The following is a 22,900-nucleotide window of genomic DNA, read 5'->3' on the forward strand; positions in this document are numbered from 1 at the left end:
ACCTGGTATCTGCCCTGTATCCAGATTCAACTTGTATTTTCTTGCCTATGCCTTTTTCTTGTGTCATTCTCTCCTACAACATCTATAAACCTCTCTAAACCCTATCTTTCCATAGTCCCACTTCCCTGAGAAGCCTACACTACTTTAGCCCATAACAAATTAATTGTTCTCCTGAAGCAAAGTGTATATCAGTCCACTTTCTGGTACCTCTCTTATATGAGAGCCATGCATCATTATCCTAAGTGTTAACATCTTATTTTCTTAGGTTGTTAAAAAAAATTTTTCAGTCAGGAAATGTGCCAAAGATACCTTCTTAATAAATTTTTCATGAAAAGAGTGTTTTGTGGAAATCTGTGTGAAGTGGAAGCATTATGGAACACCTATGTTATTTTGAATTAAATACAGATTCCAAAGTTGCAGAATACCACATTTATCAAATTCATCAGTTAGTTACTGTAGCAAATAGAAGCAAAAATGTTAAAAGGTCTTCAATATGGTTAATTTTATGAAATGCAGCCTTTAAATTAAAGCAAAATCTTGATAAAGCTTTGAAATGAAATGAGAATGATCATATCATCTTTCATTATTATACTTTCACTGGTTATTTTATGGCAAAGCACTTCAAAAAGTTGTAAAATTTGGACTGGGGATGTAGTTCAGTGGTAGAACACTTGCTTGTCATACCCAAAAGCTGCACCCCCCGCCTTCAAAAAAAAAGTTGTAAAACTTACGGACGTTGTCATTTTTTCAAAGGAACAATTATATTAATTTTCTGTTCTTTTCTATGATGAATTCATGAGGAATATTTACCTGATGTTTTTTTGGGGGAAAAAAGTTCTGAGTTTGCCCACATAAAATGAAGGGAAGACTTAACAATGAAAAAGTTATTTGTTTTTCCAAAGAAAGCTGTTATGGAGAAAATTAGTTTAAAATGAATATTTGAAAGTATTTGTATCATTACATGATCACTGTTGCCAAAAACCATTATGTCACATATAAAAACTTAAAATCTTTCATTTGGAACATTTTAATGAGTTTTTAATTCATTTTTAAAAATTGATAAGTATTAGATTGGAAATACGTATAGCTCAATGATAGACAGCTTGCCTAGCATGAGGCATTGGGTTCAATCCCCAGCATGTGAGAAAAAGTGAGAAAGTTAGTATTCAAACCACTGATTTCAGGAATACATAGACATATCCTAGTCAAATTTCAATAAAACTTTTTGAATTACTGGCAAAGGTATTTTAAACTGAGTATTATGATTTAGAGTAGAACATTTTTCCATTTGAATGTACCAAACATATCCTCATTCTCTTCACCTGTGAGAGCAGTTTAAAATCAACCATCAAACCAGAGGCTAGGGAAGCTGAGGCAGGAGGATTGCAAGTTCAAAGCCAGAGTCAGCAAAAGCAAGGCACTAAGCAACTCAGTGAGACCCTGTCTCTAAATAAAATACAAAATAGGGCTGGGGATGTGGCTCCATGGTTAAGCACCCCTGAGTTCCAATCCCTGGTACCCAACCCCCCACCAAAAAAAAAAAAAAATCAACCATCAAAGTAAACTGAACCTAAAAATCACTATATGAAACAAAAGGACATAACACCTAACAGGTCTCATTGCTATCTATGCTAGAAATTAGGCAACTTACTTAATCTATAAATTTTATTTGAGTGAAAAATGTATGAGTCTTTCTGGTCATTTGTTTCACTATTTAAAAATGAGACTGGACTTGGTACCTCCTGCAATTCTTTACTGCTCAAATTTTCTATGGCATATTTGATCTGGATAAACAAAAACTGCTTCAAGCACTAATATGCTGAGAATTCTCCTTATTTGTGTTAGGACACTCTTAGACAATCTGCTTTCGGTGAATACTGAATGCTTGATATGGTTAACACTTTGAAACTAGCTTTGACATCACTGATTTTGAAGGCAATTTACATGCCTACTCCTAAGAACACTAGACTATAAGAAGCTAATAATATAAAATCTCCCTTTATGGTTGGATATTATATGTGAATAACTATTACTGCACAATGCTTAATATCCTTTTTTGAGATGACTGCTCTTTTCTGTGTCAGGGTATACTGGCCTTTCCTATAATAAATACAACCTACTAATGCTGGTAGGTTATATTTATTGTAGGAAATATTTTGGGAGGCTTGCTCTTGGCTCCTTGAGCATACCTGTCTCAAATTTATTTACTCTAAATTTCATCCTTGAAGTAATTTTGCCTCTAGTACCTCCTCAAATTATACCTGTTTAACAGTTGAAGATGTTTCTTTTTCAAATAGATTATTTTTAAAAATACACAAAGTGTAAAGATTTCTGAGGTGTGATATACAATTATTACAGAAGCAGGATTAACTATGTCAATGACAAAATACCAAACTTTACCCATTCAAAGTTTTTCCAAAGAATAGAATCTCAAAATGATTTGAGAATCAAAACCTTTTTTTGGAGTGGGTGGCACAATACTGGGAATCAGACCCAAGACTTCACACATGCTAGGCAAGTGCTTTGCCACTGAGCTACATACATCCCCAGCCACTTAAAATTTAAACGGTATGCATCACCATACCCAACCTCATATAAGTACTTCTTACATCAATATACCATTATTTTGGAAACCACTCCTATGGAAATAGCTCTTAATAGGAAACAGGAATGAAATAAAGTGCTAACTGTATGGTGCACTAATCAAATATGTTTCTTTCATAGACAGTGAAATCCTTTCCCTACACTTTTCTCATAATTAAGCATATTTCAATTTCCCTTTTTCTTACACATTGTCAAAGTAGAGTCTAAGTAAATATTTGATATTTTTATCCAACAACCTTGATTGATTTTCCCATTTTAGTGTACATGGTGGTAACCAATGGACTAAAATAGTTTCAAACAGTATACCTAATTGTTTTATGTTTACATTTGCTCAGCAAGGATGATCTCTAAAAGGGGGTTAGTTTTTGTTTTTCTTTTTAAAGAAAGGAATGACTAGACATCAGAAATAACTGTGAACATATTTATTATTTGTTTTGGCAAACATTCGTATCAGGACTAAGGGATTAAGACTACTAAGTATTGGGATGAAAGGGATGAAAGTCAGTTTCTGCCTACTAGAGAGAGAATATAAGTGGATTAGTACTTTGGTAATGGTAGAAAAAAAAAAGAAGGGGAACAGTCATATGTAGTCAAGATGGATTTGAGCAGAGTCAGATAAGAACTTCTATTTAAGAAAATAGAAATTTCAAATATAAATATTTGAAACTGCTCTTTCCAAATGCCTTGCTAAACAAAACAAAAACAAAAACAAAACAACAAAAAAAAAAAGATCTCTGATTTTGACTTATACACTAACTCCAAAGTAAGGGGGATAATGTTTTCTCAAAGATTAGGGCAGGCTCATTTGCAGAGCTGGATCAGTAAAAGACTTTTAGATTACTGTTTTGGTTAACATTTTAGTCACTATCTGAGTCTTTTAATTTTTAATTAATTTTAAAAATCCTAACATCTGTTTTTCTCTCGATTAATAAAAGTAATATATGTTCTTGGTTTAAAAAAAATTAGGAAAATGCAAACAGAATCATGAGTTTAACCATTTATTTGTCATTAATACTTGGATGTTCCAGTGATATTTAATAAAGCAAGTCTGGAATGGGACTAATATCCTTCTATAGCCTGTTTGTATCTGTATAATCACTGCCCACTTAGCAAAGGATACCACTTTACACGGTTACTTCAGCTTAGCTTTCCCCAGAATATACTTGATTCTTCCCTATCTTACTTATCCCCATTTAGTTAATACTATAATCTGAGACTTTAGTTCCAGATTATTGTGGGTTTTTTTTTAACAATTTATATTTTTTCCAGAATCAGTTGGCATTAATACAATCTTCACAATAGTCATAATAACAATAGTTTACAAACTCTTATTTCCTCAGGTTAGTCCCATTTCTTTTATTGTGTAAGGATCCTAACTGTAAATTCTTTGTTTAATCATATAGGATGCTTCTTTGTTATCCTGATAGAAGTCCTGTAGAAACTTTGTTTTCCAACTATTTAACTACATATTTTTGTTGACCTCTCATAAACTATAGGGCTTGGCAGCTATATTATTAAATGTTTTTTTCTCCTTCGAAAATCTCCACAGATATTATTTATTTATTCTGGCATTTGTTACCATATGAGTTCATTGCCAGCCTATTTTCCCCCCTTTGTGGAAATCCTGTGGGAACTTTTATTTTGAAAACTGAAAACTATAAAAACATATGCCTGAATAAAAATTATAAATTTTTTAAAAAATAATTTTCACTGATTATTTCACAGCACTTTCAATTTAGTAGTTTTATCTCCATGCAATATTTTATGTTCATAAAACTTCATGGAAGATTATTTGAACTTAACCTCAGCAAGAACATAACATCCTTTTTAAAATTTTTACCATTTTATCTTACAATGTAACTGATGAAAGTGGTATTTATTCTCTTTAATCATCTCTGTGTGTATATATGTATGTACTACTGGACATACATATATACACACATTTAACCCAGGTTGCTCTCCCACTGAGTTTCTCCCCTTCCCTTTTTTAAAAATGTTTTTATTTTGAGAAGGGTCTTGCTATGTTGTCAAGTCTGGCCTTCAACTTGCAGATTCCCTGCATCAGTCTTCAAGTCACTGGGATTACAAGCCTGCACTACCACATTCAATTCTTTGGTCACGTTTATCTAGAACTTTTAGAACAGAGAGGTGTTTTACTAGTGGACAGATATGTCTGTATTAATTCCTTCAGATCCAAAAAAACCCCCAAAAGGGCAAGGTTTGTATACACAACAGTAATTTTGTTAATTCAGTGGCATATAAGGGAGTAAGCAGAAAGTTTCAGTGGGAGTTAACCACATTTCCTCCCCATAAGACTATCCCTCAGTATTAGAACAGGGAGAGTTTCATTTGGGTCATACTCTCATTTTCTCAATGGTAAGAAGTCTTTTAGGCAGACCCATACATTCCATTTTTAATGTGAGTATAACAGTTACACTAGGATTCCTGCTTCTGGGTCTCAACTATATTCCTGATACACTTTTCAGAAACACCAACAAAGATGAGATTGGCCACATACCATATCCCCAGGATCTGCTATTTCATCCAGTCCCTGTTACATGCTAATGGTGGGGGATAGGATCACTGGATACCCCTGAAAGCTTTTTCTTTTTTTCTCTTTCTCATATATTTCCCTATTTTATCATATTCAGTCAACAAAGTATTGTTTGAACCATCACTCAATATGATTTTCAAGTCTGAGTACTTCACAAAAGGCCTTTATCCTAGTTTCCAAAATTCACAATGATTTTTCCCCTCATTTTTGCAATGTAATTTTGCTGGGTATCTAGAAGATTTTTTTAATGATAATGATGCTTCATGAAGCAGGTTCACCATTTGAGAAGTGTGTCATCTTATGTTGAGATAAAGAAACTTATTAGAAATCAAAGCTAAAAAGAAACTTAGAAGTCAGGAAATGGAATAGCTGGCTATAAGAATGGAAGTTCATCTTGCAATAGTGCAAACAAAAATTTCAAAGAGAAATTAAAATTCTTAACTGTACAACTCAGATTTTAGGAGATCCGAAATTGATAAAATAACAGAATAAGCTTAAGAGTTAGGTTTTGGTTTTACTGTAAAATCTGAAATTAAGGCATTAAGACTTGAGAATCTACATCCTGCACCAGACAGACCTTCAGAACAATGACATGGTCATTTTGCATGGAATGCTATCAAGCACTTTACTAACTATTCAATGACACTATGCATGAAGTACAATTATCATCACCAATTTACAAATAAGGAAAACATTACAGAAATTACGTAACTTTCACAAAATGACAGAGTGGTGAAGCTGGGATTTTCACAATTGAAATACGGGAGGGAAAAACAAGAAAGTAAACTCAAATCTCGTAAAGAATATTAGTATACTGCAACTCCGTATGGTCCAGGAATGGCACCAGCAATATCACCTGGGAGCTTGTTAGGATGCACACTATCAGGTCTTACCTCACATTATACCTTTCCTATTTGATTATAATCTGAATTTTAACAAAATCCTAAAGTGATCTAATATACATTAAAGTATCAACAACAGGTGTTTGCCCCATTTATGGAAGACAAAAAAAGAACTCCATCTTAATCTGGTATAATTCTACAAACAATGGATAGGAATCACTTAGAAAAATAAGACTTACACAAGTATAGTACATAAAAATATTTCAGCCGGGCACAGTGGCGCATGCCTTTTATCCCAGTGGCTCGGGAAGCTGAGACAGGACAATCACAAGTTCAAAGCCACCCTCAGCACAAAACATAAAGGCGTTAAGCAACTCAGACCCTGTCTCTAAATAAAATACAAAATAGGACTGGGGATGTGGCTCAGTGGTTGAGTGCCCCCTGAGTTCAATCCCCGGTATCAAAAAAAAAAAAAAAATTTTTTTCAAAAGGTGACATTAGAATTTGCATTGCCTTTTTCAAAGATCAGACAAAAGACTGGATAATTTTCAAGCTTAGCAATACAAAGTTTTAGGGAGGTATACATGGATTACATGTTGACCTTTGCTAGATTTCCAGAGTTGGAGGCCTAAGAAGCAACAACGGCAGTAAACTCAATTTAGAAAATGAAGCATGATTCCCTAAGTAAAACTAAAATGGGAAGAAAAGGTGAAACCTCTCCTAGGTGTAGGAGTTAGAAAACTCAAAAGAAATTCACAGTAGGAAGAAGCCACAACCACAAAAGGGGCAGAGATTTTTTTTAAAAGCAATAGGTTAGGTTTTAGTCTTTAGAATTCAGCTGGGATTAGAGCAAGAAATAAAAAATTTAAAAAATGTGGAAAACCACAAATTCTCCCTTGAGGGATTATTTTAATAACAGAATGGAAATCCTGCTTCTAAGAGAATAAGGATGTTCCCTTTGTAAATGTTATGTTTTTGTACTTTTAAAATAGAAATACTGTCTCTCCATAACTCCAATACACTTAGGTGATTCCCATTATCAGTGCTCAGTTGACATCTCCATGAGGTATTTCCTGATCACACCATTTAAAACATTTAATTTGTGTTTTCCTGAATACTACCAGGTCAATGCTCTCTTAATTTCCTTAATTGTTCTTTTCTAAAATACTCTTCATTTACAAAGATCTTAGTTACTGTCTTTCCCTATATTAGAATTAAACTCTCTAATACAGAGTCTTTCTATTTTGTTTACTACTGGTTTCCCCAGAGCTTAGTGCCTGGCACATTATGGTGAAACAATACATATCTGAGTAAAAGTTCAAGAATGGATTGCCAATAACACAAGTGTCAAAGGAAAAGTGGAATGGAAAATTACAAAGTGCCAGACACTAGAATACATACTCTAATTAGATCTTGAGTTCCATAAGAACAGATATATTGATCTTCTACTATGGTAAGAATGGATGAAATAATTTATATAATACAGCAATATTCCTGTATACCATAAGCTTTTATTTTAACACCACAGTAATACATATACAATATGTTGGAGACTGCCACTGATGAAGTTCAAATCATATTTTCCTTTATTCCAGCCAAGAGAAGTACTGTCAAGATAAAGGACACATGAGTAAGCCAGGGAACTAGTTTGTTGCTACCCAGGTAGATGATAAAAAAGATCAAATATTCTTTTCGTCTACAGGAGGGGTCTTGAAATATTCTGTCATTCTTATCTGGATTTATTCTCTCCTACACCAGATGCATCAAATAAAAAAAAAAGCGAAAAGTTTTGCTAGGAAGGTTATTTTGAGATGAGAAAATCAAGGTATAGCTAAAGGAAAAAGGGGCATATAACAGTCAGTACTTTACTTCTATTCTAGCCAAAAATGCTTTTCACCATGGATAAGTTCTATATATTACAGCAATAAAAAGTGAGATATATGCCAAAATGTGCATCAGAATCTACAAGGACAGTAGCAGCTCTGACCTAGCAAATGTGAAACTGGAATCTTGGCTATGAACTGCTTTGGAATACAGTTAAAAATTAATTTTAAGACCTTTCTTTATCTGCCAGTAGTCTTAAACACCATCAACTAAGTGATCATAAAAACTTGCAAACAATAAATAACCAATAAACCATTTTTAGGCTAGAATAAATGTGTACTAAATGTATGTAAAAATATGTTTTACCTGGAATGATCCAAGAATATCTTTTAGGGGCTCTTCATAAAACTCATCTCTTCCAAAGAACAGCAGCAACTCAAAGAAACTCCTAGAAAGAATAAATGAATGATAAATTTCAATGCTTGAATTTTTGATCCAGTTTAGATGAATATCAAGTGATAATAGCTGTCTAATGCTAAGCATTTTATTTTAAACCATCTGGTTTTAGAAAAAACTATCATTTATAATTCAAATTATGTTTTCAGTTAGATTTTAAAAGAGGTAGCCTAAAAATATATGCAAAAAAAAATACTAAAGTTGCTATAGAATGGAACAATTACAATATTACGTATGCCCACAACTGCAATCAAATTTAATAGACTAGAGGGAGGTAAAAATGATGACCATGCATGGCAGGGCAATCCAAAATAGGCATAAAAGTTCAGCCCTACTCTAGTATAATGGGCCCTAAGAAAAAATTCAAAATTTTTCAGAAAGATACAAGGAATGGGTAAAACTGACACAACAGCATAAAGCAAGAGAGTCACCCTGAAGTTCTTAGCCAACATTTATATTAGAAAATATATATTACCAACCAAATCAAGTAAATAGCACTTTTCCTCAGACTCTAGGCTTACCTGGATTATCCAACTTATAGCAGAACTGCTCAAATACTGTTACTAAATACTTTATGTCCTTTTAAAAATTCATGATGTCATAAAGAAAAAAATATGCACTATTTAGGAATCATGAACATAGAAGATTATAAAATTACTTAATATTTTTGACAATCCTAAAGTAATGCATACAAATGACTGGCCTTTCCAAATCATAGATTCTAATTCATTTACCATATACTCAACTAGAAATATCTAAGATGTCATTATTATAAATGTTTGCCTTTAATAAAAATAAATCTTTAATAAAGACTCAAACTTGGAGCTGTAACTATGAGAATAGTTTTAAATTAAAAACAGTTAAAAGTAAAAATGATACAGAAAGAAATAATCTTTGCTGATTTTCCTAATAAAAAGCTTCCATAAACCATTTTTTTAAAAGTCAGCACACTAGAAAATTGGGAGAGAAAATTATTTCACAGAAAATACAGTCAAGTAGACTTTTTTCCAAATATGAAAAAAAAATGAAAAATTAAATGAAAAAGAAAACTAAAAAGACAAAAATCCATTTTTCCTATTCTGTTTACAAAAATAAAACTGTCAATGTCTTCTATGATGGCTCCAGTATACAGAAGCACACTGTGATACCTTGTGGAAGAGAAAGTAAATGGTAAATGGCTTTTAAGAGAAATGCATTAAAATCATCAGAATTTAAAACACAAACATACCATTTAATCTAGCTGTTTCACTTAGGAGTTTCATCCTCCAAATACACAACACATAAATTCAATGATATATTGTTGTGGTTTAAATCTGAAATATCCCCCAAAGTTTCATGTGTTGAAGGTTTAGTCCTCAATGCAGCAAGTTCATAAGAAGGGTTTTGGGGAATGGATTGGATCTTGATGTTTCTAAAGTCATCAATGATTAATCTATTGAGGGATTCATAGCTGGATAGCATTAATGGTAGGTAGTGGAAAGTAAAAGAAGAGGCCTACTTAGAAGAGGCAGGTCACTGGAGCAGCATCTTGGAAGGGCATTTCTGTTCCTAGGCTCCTTCCTAGATTGTTCTCTGATTCCTGGCTGCCATGAGGTGAGCAGCTTTCCTATGCCATGTGTTTCTACCATGATGTTTTGTCTCACCTCAGGCCCAAAGCAAAGGAGACAGCTGACCATGGACTAAAATCTGAAACTGTAGCCAAAACAAATCTTTCATCCTCTAAGTTACTTTTCTCAGGTATTTGTCCCAGCAACAGAAAACTGACTAACACATATACATACAAGGATATACATCAAACATGCCTTTTTGTAAAAAGAGACTAGAAATCTCTTAAATATCCACAATAGGGGCCTGAATAAATCAAATATAACCATATCTATACAATGAGATACAATCTAAATGATAATGAGAATAGGTTACATTTATATGATAAAGAAAAATTCCTAAGCTATATTGCTAAACAAAGATGCAGACATATATTCATTAAAATAGTACCTTTTATCACAATTTTGCTTTCTACGATCAACTACAGTCCAAAAATATTAAACGGAAAATCCCAGAAACAAACCATTTAAGTTTTAAATTATGTACCACAATGGATACACAGTGAACCCAAAAAACTCAGAATGTTTAGAGGTGAAATGATTAGATTATGAGATGGCCTCAGCCACTTGAATGAATTAACAGGGCTGTAACAGTAGGCAGGTAGGTTGTGGTTGGAAAAATAGGTAACTGGGGGCATGCCTTTGAAGTTTACATTTCAGCTCACTCTCTGCTTCCTGGTTGCCATGTTCTGAGCTGCTTTTTCCCTGCCACACCATTCCACCATAATATTCTGTCTCATCTTGAGTCCAGAGCTATGGAATCAGCCAACAATGGACTGAACCTCTGAAACCGTAAACCAAAATAAACATTTCCTCTTCTAAGTTGTTCTTTTAGTCACAGTGATGCAAAAGTCGACTAAAACAAGTAGCATGATGAAATCTTACACTGTCTCATTCTATCCCAAATAGGACATGAATCATCCATCCTTTTATCCCCTATATCCATACTGTATATGCTATCTGTACCTTAGTCACTTAATAGTTGGTTATCAGATCATCTGTCAAGTTACTGTAATGCTTGTGTTCAAGTAACCCTTATTTTACTTAATAACTGCCCCAAAGCACAAAAGTACTGATGCAAAGAGGTATCTGGAGACAAAACAGAAAGACAGAATACCTCTGATATTATATGACAACACTGCAGGACATGCAGACATATTTTTTTAAAAAAATAAGTATGTATGAGGTTTGTTACTATCCAAGGTTTCAGGTGTATACTGGGTGTCTTGGAATGTACCCCTCAGAGAAAGGGGTCTAACTGTGCATTATTTTTGTGCAGGAACATTTGTAACACTGTCAGATTACCTTCAGATATACCCTACAACCTAGTAAAACCAGTTGCCTCTACATAGGGTGAATAAAGATTAGGGATAAGGGATGAAAACGAGAACTATTTTTCATTACTGATCAATTTGTATTTATTTTACTATTAGTATGTATGGGAAGAACCTTATCTATTCCCATTATAATAAAGTACTACTAATAATTCATATCACTCTCATCTTTAAAGTTCTATTGTACCTGTCTCCACTCCAGCTATTCCACACTTGCCCAAAATCCATGTTCAACACAGCTACCATTGTTATCACCCTAAACATGAAAATGATCCCACTACTTAAGAGATTACAAACTACTGTTTAAACTGTACCATCTAACACATGGAGCTTCACAGGACACACTGGTTTTGTATGGATAACACATTTGAAAAGCATTTTAACTGGTTGTCAATATTTTTAAATTGTGATATTTCTAATCAACCTAGATTTCTCTTGAGTTTTTGAAAGACAGAAACCTTAAAACACAAAACTTGTATTTTTCTAGGAGAGTAAGCTGAGAAGCAACCGCAAATAGGGCATGAACGTGGCCCTTCAATTTGTCAGTCTCCATCCACCTCTCTTACTTCTTTAATACACTGCCTATTTAACTTTTTACTTACTTACATTCTCTTCCTGTTTTAGTTAGGATTTGAGATCACTGATCTACAAAAACTCCATATTTCTTATCACAATATCAGAACCTTTCTGTGATCCAAATCTGTCCTTATACACTAAGTTTTTACCATAATGTTTATGCTCTCCAACCATAAGAAACTTCTCTCTATTTCTTTAAAAAATACTTATGTACTTTCAGATCTTCCAATTTATAACTTCCTCGAGATCATGCTTACATGATTTCACCTAGGAACATAACAAACCCCCTCTCTCTTCAAACATACACCATATTCTTCTGTACATCTATTCTCCTTGCACGTATCTCTATAATACCATGTCAAAATATGAGGAAGTTGTTTGTACTAAATAGAATACAGTGAGATTACATCATAATATTGAGTAAATCATATTAACTGATGAACCGATTAATTACAAAGGAGAAAGCTATATAAAGGTTATTAGTGGAAATGATATGTGTAGTGATAGGCAGTAAATTTAGAAATTAGTATGAAGATCAATATGACCTTATAAATAATCAAAATATGGAGGAGAATATATCAGTCTTTTTGTTAATATAACAAAATACCCAAGGCAGGCTAATTTACAAGGAAAAGGGGTTTATTTTGGCTCATGATTCTTAGGTTGCAAGGTCTAAGGGCCACATGTGATGAAGGTCACCAAGGGTATTTTGTTTTGGAGGAATGTCCCCAAAGTTTGATGTTGAAAGTACGGTCCACAGGGCTTGGGTTGTGGCTCAATGCTAGAGTACTTGCCTAGCATGTGTGAGGCACTGGGTTCAATTCTCAGCACTGCATATAAATAAATAAAATAAAAAAGGTCCATTGACAATTAAAAAAAAATAAAGTATGATCCCCAATATTCAGAAGAGAGGCTTTGGGGATGTGTTTGGCTCATGAGGGCTCTGATCTCAACCCTGTGTTAATTCACTGAGGGATTCACAGCTGGATGGCTCTACTGGGAATTAGTAAAAACTACAGACCCTAGGGCATGGCTGGAGGAAGTAGGTCCCTGGTGGTGTTTCCTGGAAGGATATTTCTTCTCTCATAAGAAATCTTCTCCTCTCACCCTCATCCTCCCTTTTATCTTCCCTCCCTACCTCTTTCCCCCTCTCTCTCTCTGGTTGCCATCTGCTATAAGATGAAGAGCTTTGCCCTACCACACCTTTCCACATATTTCAGTCCACCATGGACTGAAACTTCTGAAACTGTGAGCCAAAATAAAACTTTCAAAAGTTGATTTTTCTCAGGCATTTGTCTCACAACAGCAGAAAGCTGACTAAATCACAGGACATCATATGGCAAGACAGAGGGAGAATGCATGGTTGGTGTGTGTCTGTGTTGTCTCTCTCCATTTTTATAAAGCTATCTAGATTCAATTATAGAGACTCTAATAACCTTATCTAATCCAAATCACTTTCCAAAGGCCCCACCCCTAAGAATCATAGTTAATTAAATTTCTACCCTCTTAAGTCCTCACAATGGGAATTAAATTTCAATACACAAAGACTTGGGGGACACTCCAACTAAATCTGAACCATGGCAAAAATGTAGAATTATTGTTTGCATTATGTGAACATGAATGTGGACTTGTGTATGCTCCACCACTAGCTACTTCAATAATAAAACCCAACTCAACTATAATATTTAAATGTGAAAAATACACATGGTAAATAAATAAAAGTAAATAAAAGCAAAACAAAATGGTCTAGCTATTTCTGCGTGAGGGAAAGATTCAGGAAACTCATGAAACATTTGGGGAAAAAGCCAAAATCATCAAAGGAAAACTCTAGATTATATGTAGAAGTAGAAATGTCAAGTTTCAATGTCATTTACTAACTCACGCAAAGCATGAAATAAATGTTTAGGGATAAACTTATCTAGTCCTCATGGAAGAAAACGTCACAGGGTACAGGTATTTTCAAAAGTCAGAAAAACATTTTATGACAAGTAAATATTACTTGAAATTCAGATAAATAAGGTATTAATGGGACATGGTCACATCCATTTGTTTACATACTGACTATGAGTGCTTTCACACTACAATGGTGGAATTAAGTTGTGGCAATAGAGACATTATAGGTAAGAACCTAAAATATTTACTCTCTTTACACTTTCATGGTCTAGAGGGTGTAGAATCACATCATATGAATTTGAATCTTAGCTCCAACATTTATTTACTTGATGTGTAATCCTGGGAAAATTACTTAGTATTTCAATACCTCAGTTTTAGCTATAATATAGAAATAATAATAATAGCTGCCTCTTGAAAGAAAAGCACTTGAAACAATCCCTGGAATTTAGTCCTAAAGATGTTTGCTGACAATAGTACAGGCATAATAGGAGATGATTCAGTTCAAAATAAAACAAATCATAAAATAAAGCCAGTCACACATTTTTTTGGTTTCCTCATACATATGAAAGTTATGTTTATAGTATACTCAGTGTGGTGTGTGATAACAGTATTCTAAAAATCAATGTACAGGGTTTGGTATATAGTTCAGTTGGTAGAGTGCTTGCTTCCCATGCACAAGGCCCTACGTTCAATTCCCAGCATTACAGAAACAAACAAAAAAATCAATGAACATACCTTAATGAAAAAATATTTTTTAAAAAAATATTTATTTTTTATGTGTAGATGGACACAACATAATGCCTTTCTTTTTTTTATGTGGTGCTGAGGATTGAACCTGGGTCCCGCCTGCATGCTAGGCGAGTGCTCTACTGCTGAGCCACAATCCCAGCCCATGAAAAAATATTTCTATTGCTAAAAATTTTTAATGGTAATCTTAGACTTCAGTGATTCATTCTTTTTGCTGATGTGAGGGTCATGTCTCAATGTTGAATGTTATTGGACAGATCAGGCCAGTAGTTGCAGAGGTAAGGTGGCTATGGCAATTTTTTTTTTTAAGAGAGAGAGGAGAGAGGAGAGAGAGGAGAGAGAGGGAGAGAGAGAGAGAGAGAGAGAGAGAGAGAGAGAGAGAGAGAGAGAGAGAGAGAGAGAGAGAATTTTTTAATATTTATTTTTTAGTTTTCGGCGGACACAACATCTTTGTTTGTATGTGGTGCTGAGGATCAAACCCGGGCCGCATGCATGCCAGGCAAGCGCGCTACCACTTGAGCCACATCCCCAGCCCCTGGCAATTTTTAAATATAAGACCATAATGAAGTTTGCCACATCAAGTGGCTCTCCTTTTCATTCAGAAAAGAGGTCATTGTAGCATGTAATGTTGTTTGATAGCACTTTACCTATCAAAATATATCACATGGTATAACACGAAGTAGAATTGTTGTCAGTATTGGAATTAATTCCCTCAAACCTAGCTTTTATCAACTACATTTACATAATATTTTAAATCCTTTGTTGTCATTTCAAATATGGCAGCAGTATTATAACAAGAAGAGATTCCATCTCAAAAAATCACTCTGTGGGCTGGGGTTGTGGCTCAGTGGCAGAGTGCTTGCCTAGCATATGTAAGGCACTATGTTTGATTCTCAGTACTGCATATAAATAAATAAAATAAAGGTCCATTGACAACTAAAAAATTTTTTTTTATTAAAAAAAAAAAAGCATTCTTTCCTTTCCTTTTATTTTCCCCCTCCTCCTTCAAGACAGGGTCTTCCTATGCTGCCCAGGATGACTTTGAAATTCTGGACTCAAGCAATCCTCCTACCTCAACTTCTGCAACCTGACTAGAAACCACTTTATTTATTCATAAGAAGCAACTCTCCATTCATTAAAATTTTACCATGAGATTGTACCAATGTAGCCATATCTTCAGGTTCCAAGTTTAATTCTAGTTTTCTTGTTCTTTCCACACATTTGCAGTTACTTCAACTACTGAAGTACTGAACCTTTCAAATTCATTCATAAGTTAGATTCAGCCTGTTCAAAACTCCTATTAATGTTGCTATTTTGATCTCCTCCCATTTATTGCAAATGTTTTTAATGGCATCTAGAATGCTAAATCCTTTTTAGAAGGTTTTCAATTTACTTTGTCCAGATTCATCAGAGGAACCACTGCCTACAGCAGAAAGCCTTATAAAATATATTTCTTGAATGATAAGACTTTAAAGTCAAAATTACTCCTTGAATGATGGGCTACAGAATGGCTGGTATGTTAGCAAGCATGAAAACATTAATCTCATCATATGGTTCTCTACCAAAGCTCTTGGGTAAATGAGTGCAATTAATGAGCAGTGATTTTAAAAGGAATATTTTTTTTACCAGGCAGTGGTTCTCAAGAGTGGGCTTAAAATATTCAGTAAACCTTGTTGTAAATAGACATGCTGTCATCCATTGTTGTTACACAGATAAAGCAAGAAGAGTAGATTGAGTAGAATTCTTAAGGGCCCTTGGACTTTCAAAATGGTAAATGATCTTCAACTGAAACTCACCAGCCAAATTAGCCCTAACAATATTAAATCTGTGCTTTGAAGCCTGGTACTTTTCTTCCCTAAGAGTTCAAGATATCTTCTTTCATTACAAAGTTGATTCATCTACACTGGAAATCTGTTCTTTGGTACAGCCAGTGCTGTAGTTTTTAACTTAAGTGTCCCACAAAGGCTTGTATGTTAAAGGTCTGGCCTCCAGCCTATAGCAATATTGGGAGGTGGTAGAACTTTTAAAAAGGAGGCTGATTCATAGTGGGGTAGGGAGGGGGAGCATGGGAGGAACAGATAAACTCTACATAGGGAAGAGGGGTGGGAAGGGAAGGGAGAGGGGCAGGGAGTTAGCAAGGATGATGGAATGTGATGGACATGAATTGGTGTGAATATACTTTATATACAGAGATATGAAAAATTGTGCTGCATATGTGTAATAAGAATTGTAATGCATTCCGTTGTCATTTATTTTTTAAAAATCAATTAAAAATTAAAATAAAATAAATGAATTAATAAAATAAAGGTCCAACAACAACTAGAAAAAAAAAAAAAAAGGTGGCACCTAGTGGGAAGTCTTAGCCACTGAGAGTGTGTCCTTGAATGGGATTATGGGACACTATTCTCTTTTCCTTTATTTCCTGGCCACCATGAAGTGAACAGCTTCTTCGTATGCCATGTACTCCTGCAATAATGTTACTGCCTTGTCATAGCCTCAAAGCAACAGGAACAACTGACCATGGACTGAAACCTCTAAAACTGTGAGTCAAATGGGAGGGGAGGGGAGGGGGGATAGTAGGGGATAGGAAAGGTAGCAGAATACAACAATTACTAATTGGGCATTATGTAAAATTGTGGATGTGTAACCGACGTGATTCTGCAATCTGCATTTGGGGTAAAATTGGGAGTTCATAACCCACTTCAATCTAATGTATGAAATATGATATGTCAAGAGCTTTGTAATGTTGTGAACAACCAATAAAAAAAATTAAAAAAAAAAAAACTGTGAGTCAAAGTAAACCTTCCCTCTTTTAAATTTGATTATTTTAGGTATTCTGTGTTAGGGTCTGTAAACAAGTCTGGATGGCGCCTGGCATTTTGCCAGAGGGAGTAATTTGTGAAGTGGAGATTCCTTATTGGTTGACTGCTGTATCTAGTTAATGTTAATTAAGATAAGCTGTGTGTAAGATATATATACCCCTCCTGTCCTACAATAAATGGCTCCCACTCCTGCTGTATCAATCTACACAAGTTGCTCGTCACCCCCCGGTTATTTTGCTGCAGCCAGACTGCAGCATTCTGTTTCAGGAATAGAAAACTAACTAACACAATCACCTTCTAGATAACTTGCTATAGCTTCTATATCAGCACTTACTGCTTCACCTTGCACTTCTGTTATTAGGACAGCTTCTTTCCTGAAACCTCCTCAACCAACCTCTATTAGCCTCAATCTTTCTTCTGAAGCTTCCTTACTCAAATTTGAATCTTAGTTCCAACATTAGTCTTAGTCTTCCTTACTAAAGCCTTTCAGAGAACTGAACCGATGAGAGTCTTCCTCCAGATTCGCCTTTGGTGTAAGGGAACGTTGTAGCTGTTTTGATTTTCTATCCAGACCACTAAAATTTCTCCTCATGAGCACCTGTGTGTTAACTGCAATAGCACTTTTAATTTCCTTCAAGAACTTTTCCTTTGCATTTACAACTTGGTAAACTAGAACAAGAATCCTAGATTTTGGCCTATCTCAGCTTCCTTTACTACTATTAATTGACATTATTATCCAAGTTTCCTTCAAAAAACTATTTAAGTTACTCTGAGATTTGCTCTTCTCCACTATACATGTCAGTTTTGTTGAAATATTACATCGATTTTGCTTCTTAAATTATGAAAATTTTTTTAAATATCTGGTTACTTTTCAAAAATTTCCAAAATACTATTATCACTAATATTTATATCAGCTTTTATTTTTATTTAATAATTTGTTCCTCTAACATATTTAACATAATGTTTAATATGTTAGTAGTCTATACATTAATTAATTGTACTCTTGAGCAAAATCATAGCTTACCTAGAGTCATTTACTTTAATTAAGAATTATCCAAGATGAAATTACCTAAATAAAATGAACAAAAATGATTTGTAGTGGGACAAATACTTATAAATGGTGTGGTTTTTGAACTAAAAAATAGATATCCCATACATAACCATAATACCATTTACAACTTAATTTCCTGTCATCAACCAATATATTCCTATTAGCTATGCAAGCTTAACTATGTTACTGAAATCCTTATTGAAAATACTAACTATAATCTGTCTTTTGTATGCTCAGAATTTAGGCCATACTTTTCCATATCTTACAAATATGGTATCAGACTTCCTTAAATTTATAGACAAACACAAAGTATTTGGTAATTATAACCAGAACTACTCTTTCTTTCTGGATCTCTACAGTCCATCAGTAATTTCCACATAAAAGTACAAGAATGAGGATTTGCACATTTACCTACCATAGGAAATTCCATTAAATCATAATACATAATTATTCAAATATAAGATATCAATTTTCCAATTTAAGTCAAAGAAAATTAGGTCTAAATAAGTCAGTAATAGAATAAAATTTCACTATCCACGCTTTATAACACTCAATACTTAAGAATCTCTTCTATATGTATTAACTCTAAACCATTGCTCTCTTATAGATATTTCTACTCAGTGCTACTTAACATGAACAAAGAGCATTTACTTTGACATATTCAACCTTCCATCTTTAACATATTTTCACATGTTTACTGGGGAAGGAAAAGATTCTAGGTTCTATTAATGATTATGCCCCTAAGAATAATTTAAAAACTAAATAAAATAGTGGCCTTTGCCTTGACTAAAAATTCAAATATATTCAATATACTCTTCTCACCGCATTTCTAGACTAGGGAAAATGGCCTGTCTGTTCTTGGGGTTTATGTGGTGTGAAAATTCTCAAGCCAGGAATTTAGTTAAAACTGGTCCTGAGCTAGTAATATCCCCCCAGAACCTGGTTTAAAATAAAAAAGCAAATCCTTTCTCTAGAGCTCTTGTTCAATCCAGGCTTCAATTACTAACATATTCACTAAAAATGTACACATTCACCTTGTCAATAAAATAGCAACAACAAAACCCACAAAATACAAGGAAACACAGCACCATTAGCAAGTGTCAACAGAGAAAAGTTAATTTACAAGGACTTAATTTATTAAAATCAAAGAATATAAAATTTGAGTATCACAAAGTTTAAGAAATAAAAGCCAGGCACATTGGACTACAACTGTAATCCCACGTAATCAATCCCAGCAACTTGGTACACTGAGCCCAGAGGATGGCAAGTTCAAGGCTAGCCTCAGCAAATTAGGAAGGCCCTCGCAACTTAGTGAGACCCTGTCTCAAAATTAAAAACTAAAAGGACTGGGGATGTAACTCAGTGGTGAAGCAACCCTGGGTTCAATCCCCCATTACAAAAACAAAAAAGAAACAAGCAAAAAACCTGTGGTGAGATCAGAGGCAAACAAAGCCCATTTTCTGAGTGAAATTTAGATGTGTAATCCTATACCATGGATTATAAATGGCATAATTTATACCAGTGGAATAAACACTAGGAATACTTAGCAAAATTACAACCTGCTCATCCTTTTGCCCAGATTCTTATCAATCTAATGACAGAAAAAGCAGAAGGATAAATGCAAAAAGATATTAATCATAGCACTATTTTCAGTACGAGAAGGATGGAAAATACCCAAATATTTCAGTAAAAGACAAGCTGAATACAGTATGATACATCTACACAAAATGGTATGAACTATAAAAATGAATTTTGAATAGTCTGTGTTGTTATAATAAGTGTAAAAGAGCAGGAGAAAGTATATACATGTGTTTATCCAAAAGGACACAGAAATAGTCTTATAATTTTTAAGTTGGATCTTATTTTTCCATCCAACTAATTTGTGTTTTTAATAGGAATTTATATCATTTATATTTTATGTAATTTGTGATGTTAAATTTAAAACTTAATGTTTTGTCTGTCTTATCTGTTCATATGAATCTACAGACACATTCATTTTGACTTTTTCTTTCACCTTCTTTTACACTTAGTAATTTTATTCCATTTTTTCCTCCTTTTTGGCTTAATGTATCCACTAGCCCAGGTTAATGTAGCATAGGTTTTACAAATATATATATCGTTTAAAATCCCAGCCTGCCCACAAATAATACCATGCTATTTTAGGTACAATAATCCAGGTGTTACTTTTATCATTTATTTAGTATGCTATAAACTAACAATCCTTCACTACAATTTTGCTTTATTTCCAGCATTTATAAACATGTTCTAGGGCTGGAGTTGTGGCTCAGCGATAGAGCTCTTGCCTAGCATATGCGAGACCGTCGGTTTGATCCTTAGCACCACATGAAAATAAATAAATCAAATAAAAGGTGTCCAACTACAACTAAAAAATAAATATTAAAGAAAAAGAAAACATGTTCTGTAGGTTGACCTTAAGTTTTGTAAAATTTGCCAGGTGCATACCTGTGTAATCCCAGCCACTTGGAAAAGCTAAGGCAGGAGGATCACAAGTTAAAGGCCAGTCTTAGCAAATTAGCAAGACTCTGTCTCAAAATAAAAAAGAGCTTGGGATGAAGTTCAGCAGTATAGTGCCCCTGGGTTCAATCCCTAGTACCTTCAAAAGAAGGAATTTTTATAAAACTTATACGGGAATGTAGCCACACCCATTCATTTATATATTTTCTATGAATACTTTTGTGCAAAACAGAGTTTAAAACAGAGATCTTATGGGTCATGAGTCTAATATTTGTTTTCCTAAAAGATTTTTTTCCTTCATCATTCCTCTTTGGAAAGTTGTTATTTCATTGTATTCTGACTTGTATAGTTTCTAAAGAAATATCTGCAATACTTCTTTAGTTTGAATATGATGCCTCTAGATGATTTATTGCTAAGTCCTTAAGTGTATGATAGGGTGGAGGGTTTTAAAAATGATCCTGCTTGGTGTTCTCTGAATTCCTGGATCTGTGAATTGATTTCTCCCCTTATTTTAGAAAATTCACAGACATTATTTTGTTAGTCTTGCTTCTGCCTCATTTTCTCTTTTCCTTATGAGATTCTTTAGTAGACATAGTTAACAGTTTTGTATTTTCCCAAAGTTCTTAGTAGCTATATTCTGGTTTCTTTTCTCTTTGCCTTTTAGTTTGGATGATTAATCCACATTCAAAATTCATTTTTTCCTCCACTGTATCATATCTACTAATGAACCAGGAGATTCATCTATTGCTGGTTTGTTTGTTTGTTTCCAGCATTTCCATTTAAATCTTTCCTAAAGTTTCTCTCTGGTTAAATCCCCAATCTGTTCAAGCACACTGACCATCATTTCCACCAGAGTCCTTACAGCTTAATCTGGTTCTATTAATTGCTTTGTCTCTTGATAGTTGGATAAGATGGTAGAGAATGAGATACATACTATTTGTGCTTAGAAACAGGAGTATCTTTTCTTCTCCTGTGCCTTTTATTATGAAACATTTGAGTTAAACTAGTCATGAGTTTAACTGGCTTCACATTGCTGTTTTATTGTTTTTAGAGTGGAGATTAGGTTGCCAGATAATATATTTTTTAGGCTCATCCCACAGGCCACAGCTTGTCAACCCCTAAGGTAAAGATGAATGATATTAAGTAAAGAAAAGGAATGTATAAAAGATCTCAAACTTTTATACATAAGAAATACAATGTCTAAGATACAAAGTATATTACAAGGGACTAACAGCAGATTAAAAACAGAAGATACTATTCATAAAAGCAAGACAGAGAAATAGAAACTTTTAAATAAAACACAAAAAAGAAAAATAAAACTAAAAAAAAAAAAAGCCATCAATAAGCTATAGGAAAAGTGCTAGTTCCCTTCAAATGGTATTTCTGAAGAAAGTATAGTAGTGGTTTCTAAAAAATGGATTTTGAAGAAATTTTGAAGTTGAAAAATACTATAACCTCTCAGAACAAAGAAGCTTAAGATCAGGAAAAACTATATAAGACATGTTAGAGATTCCTTAAAATCAGCAATAAACTTCAAACACCAACAAGAACATGAAAATGCCTGCTGCATGATGGTAAAAAAATTTATATTATCACAGACATGATAAAAAATATATAATAGCAGACAGCACATAAAAAGATGCTTAGCATGAAGAGCACTGAGGTAATACAAACTAAAACCAAAAGAAAAAGATAAATAATAAATGTTAAGTGTAGGTGTGGAGAAACTAGACATTCCGTAAGTATTCGGTTAGAATTTTAAACAGTACAGTCACTTTGAATAGAGTTTAGAATTTTATAAATGTTAAACATAAACTTACACATCTAACAATTACATTTCTAGCTATCTAAGAGAAATGATCTGTTGACACAAGACATATATATAAATGCTTAAAACCAAAAATATCCAAATAGCCATCAATTGGTTAATGCATAAACAATTAATACCTATTCAAAAGAATATCACTTAGGACAAATAGAAATGAACTATTGATATATGTTACAACATGGGTAAGCCTCACAGAACTTTCTGTGGCAGAAGATCTAGTTCAAGGGTAGAACAATTGCCCAGGATGTGAAAGCCTTGGGTCCCATCCCAGCATCACACACGTTATTCTA

General features: G+C 33.8%; 1 protein-coding gene and 1 long non-coding RNA gene across 4 annotated transcripts in view; one reads left to right on the plus strand and one right to left on the minus strand.

Annotated features, from left to right (window-relative positions):
* The window catches only part of LOC144376453 (uncharacterized), a 52,646-nt gene extending 35,181 nt beyond the window's left edge, over positions 1–17,465 (plus strand). The window contains exon 3 of the long non-coding RNA XR_013436956.1: positions 16,872–17,465. This is a non-coding gene — a long non-coding RNA (uncharacterized LOC144376453). The remainder of the gene's footprint in view (positions 1–16,871) is intronic.
* Znf654 (zinc finger protein 654) overlaps positions 1–22,900 on the minus strand; it is a 75,608-nt gene that overhangs the window by 20,217 nt on the left and 32,491 nt on the right. For all 3 annotated transcript variants that reach the window (XM_013362343.4, XM_078044422.1, XM_040286933.2), the window contains one exon: positions 8,191–8,272. In XM_013362343.4, coding sequence (XP_013217797.1) covers positions 8,191–8,272 — 82 coding nt within the window. The remainder of the gene's footprint in view (positions 1–8,190; positions 8,273–22,900) is intronic.

Source organism: Ictidomys tridecemlineatus, chromosome 3 (genome assembly GCF_052094955.1).
Source record: "Ictidomys tridecemlineatus isolate mIctTri1 chromosome 3, mIctTri1.hap1, whole genome shotgun sequence".
NCBI lineage: Eukaryota > Metazoa > Chordata > Mammalia > Rodentia > Sciuridae > Ictidomys > Ictidomys tridecemlineatus.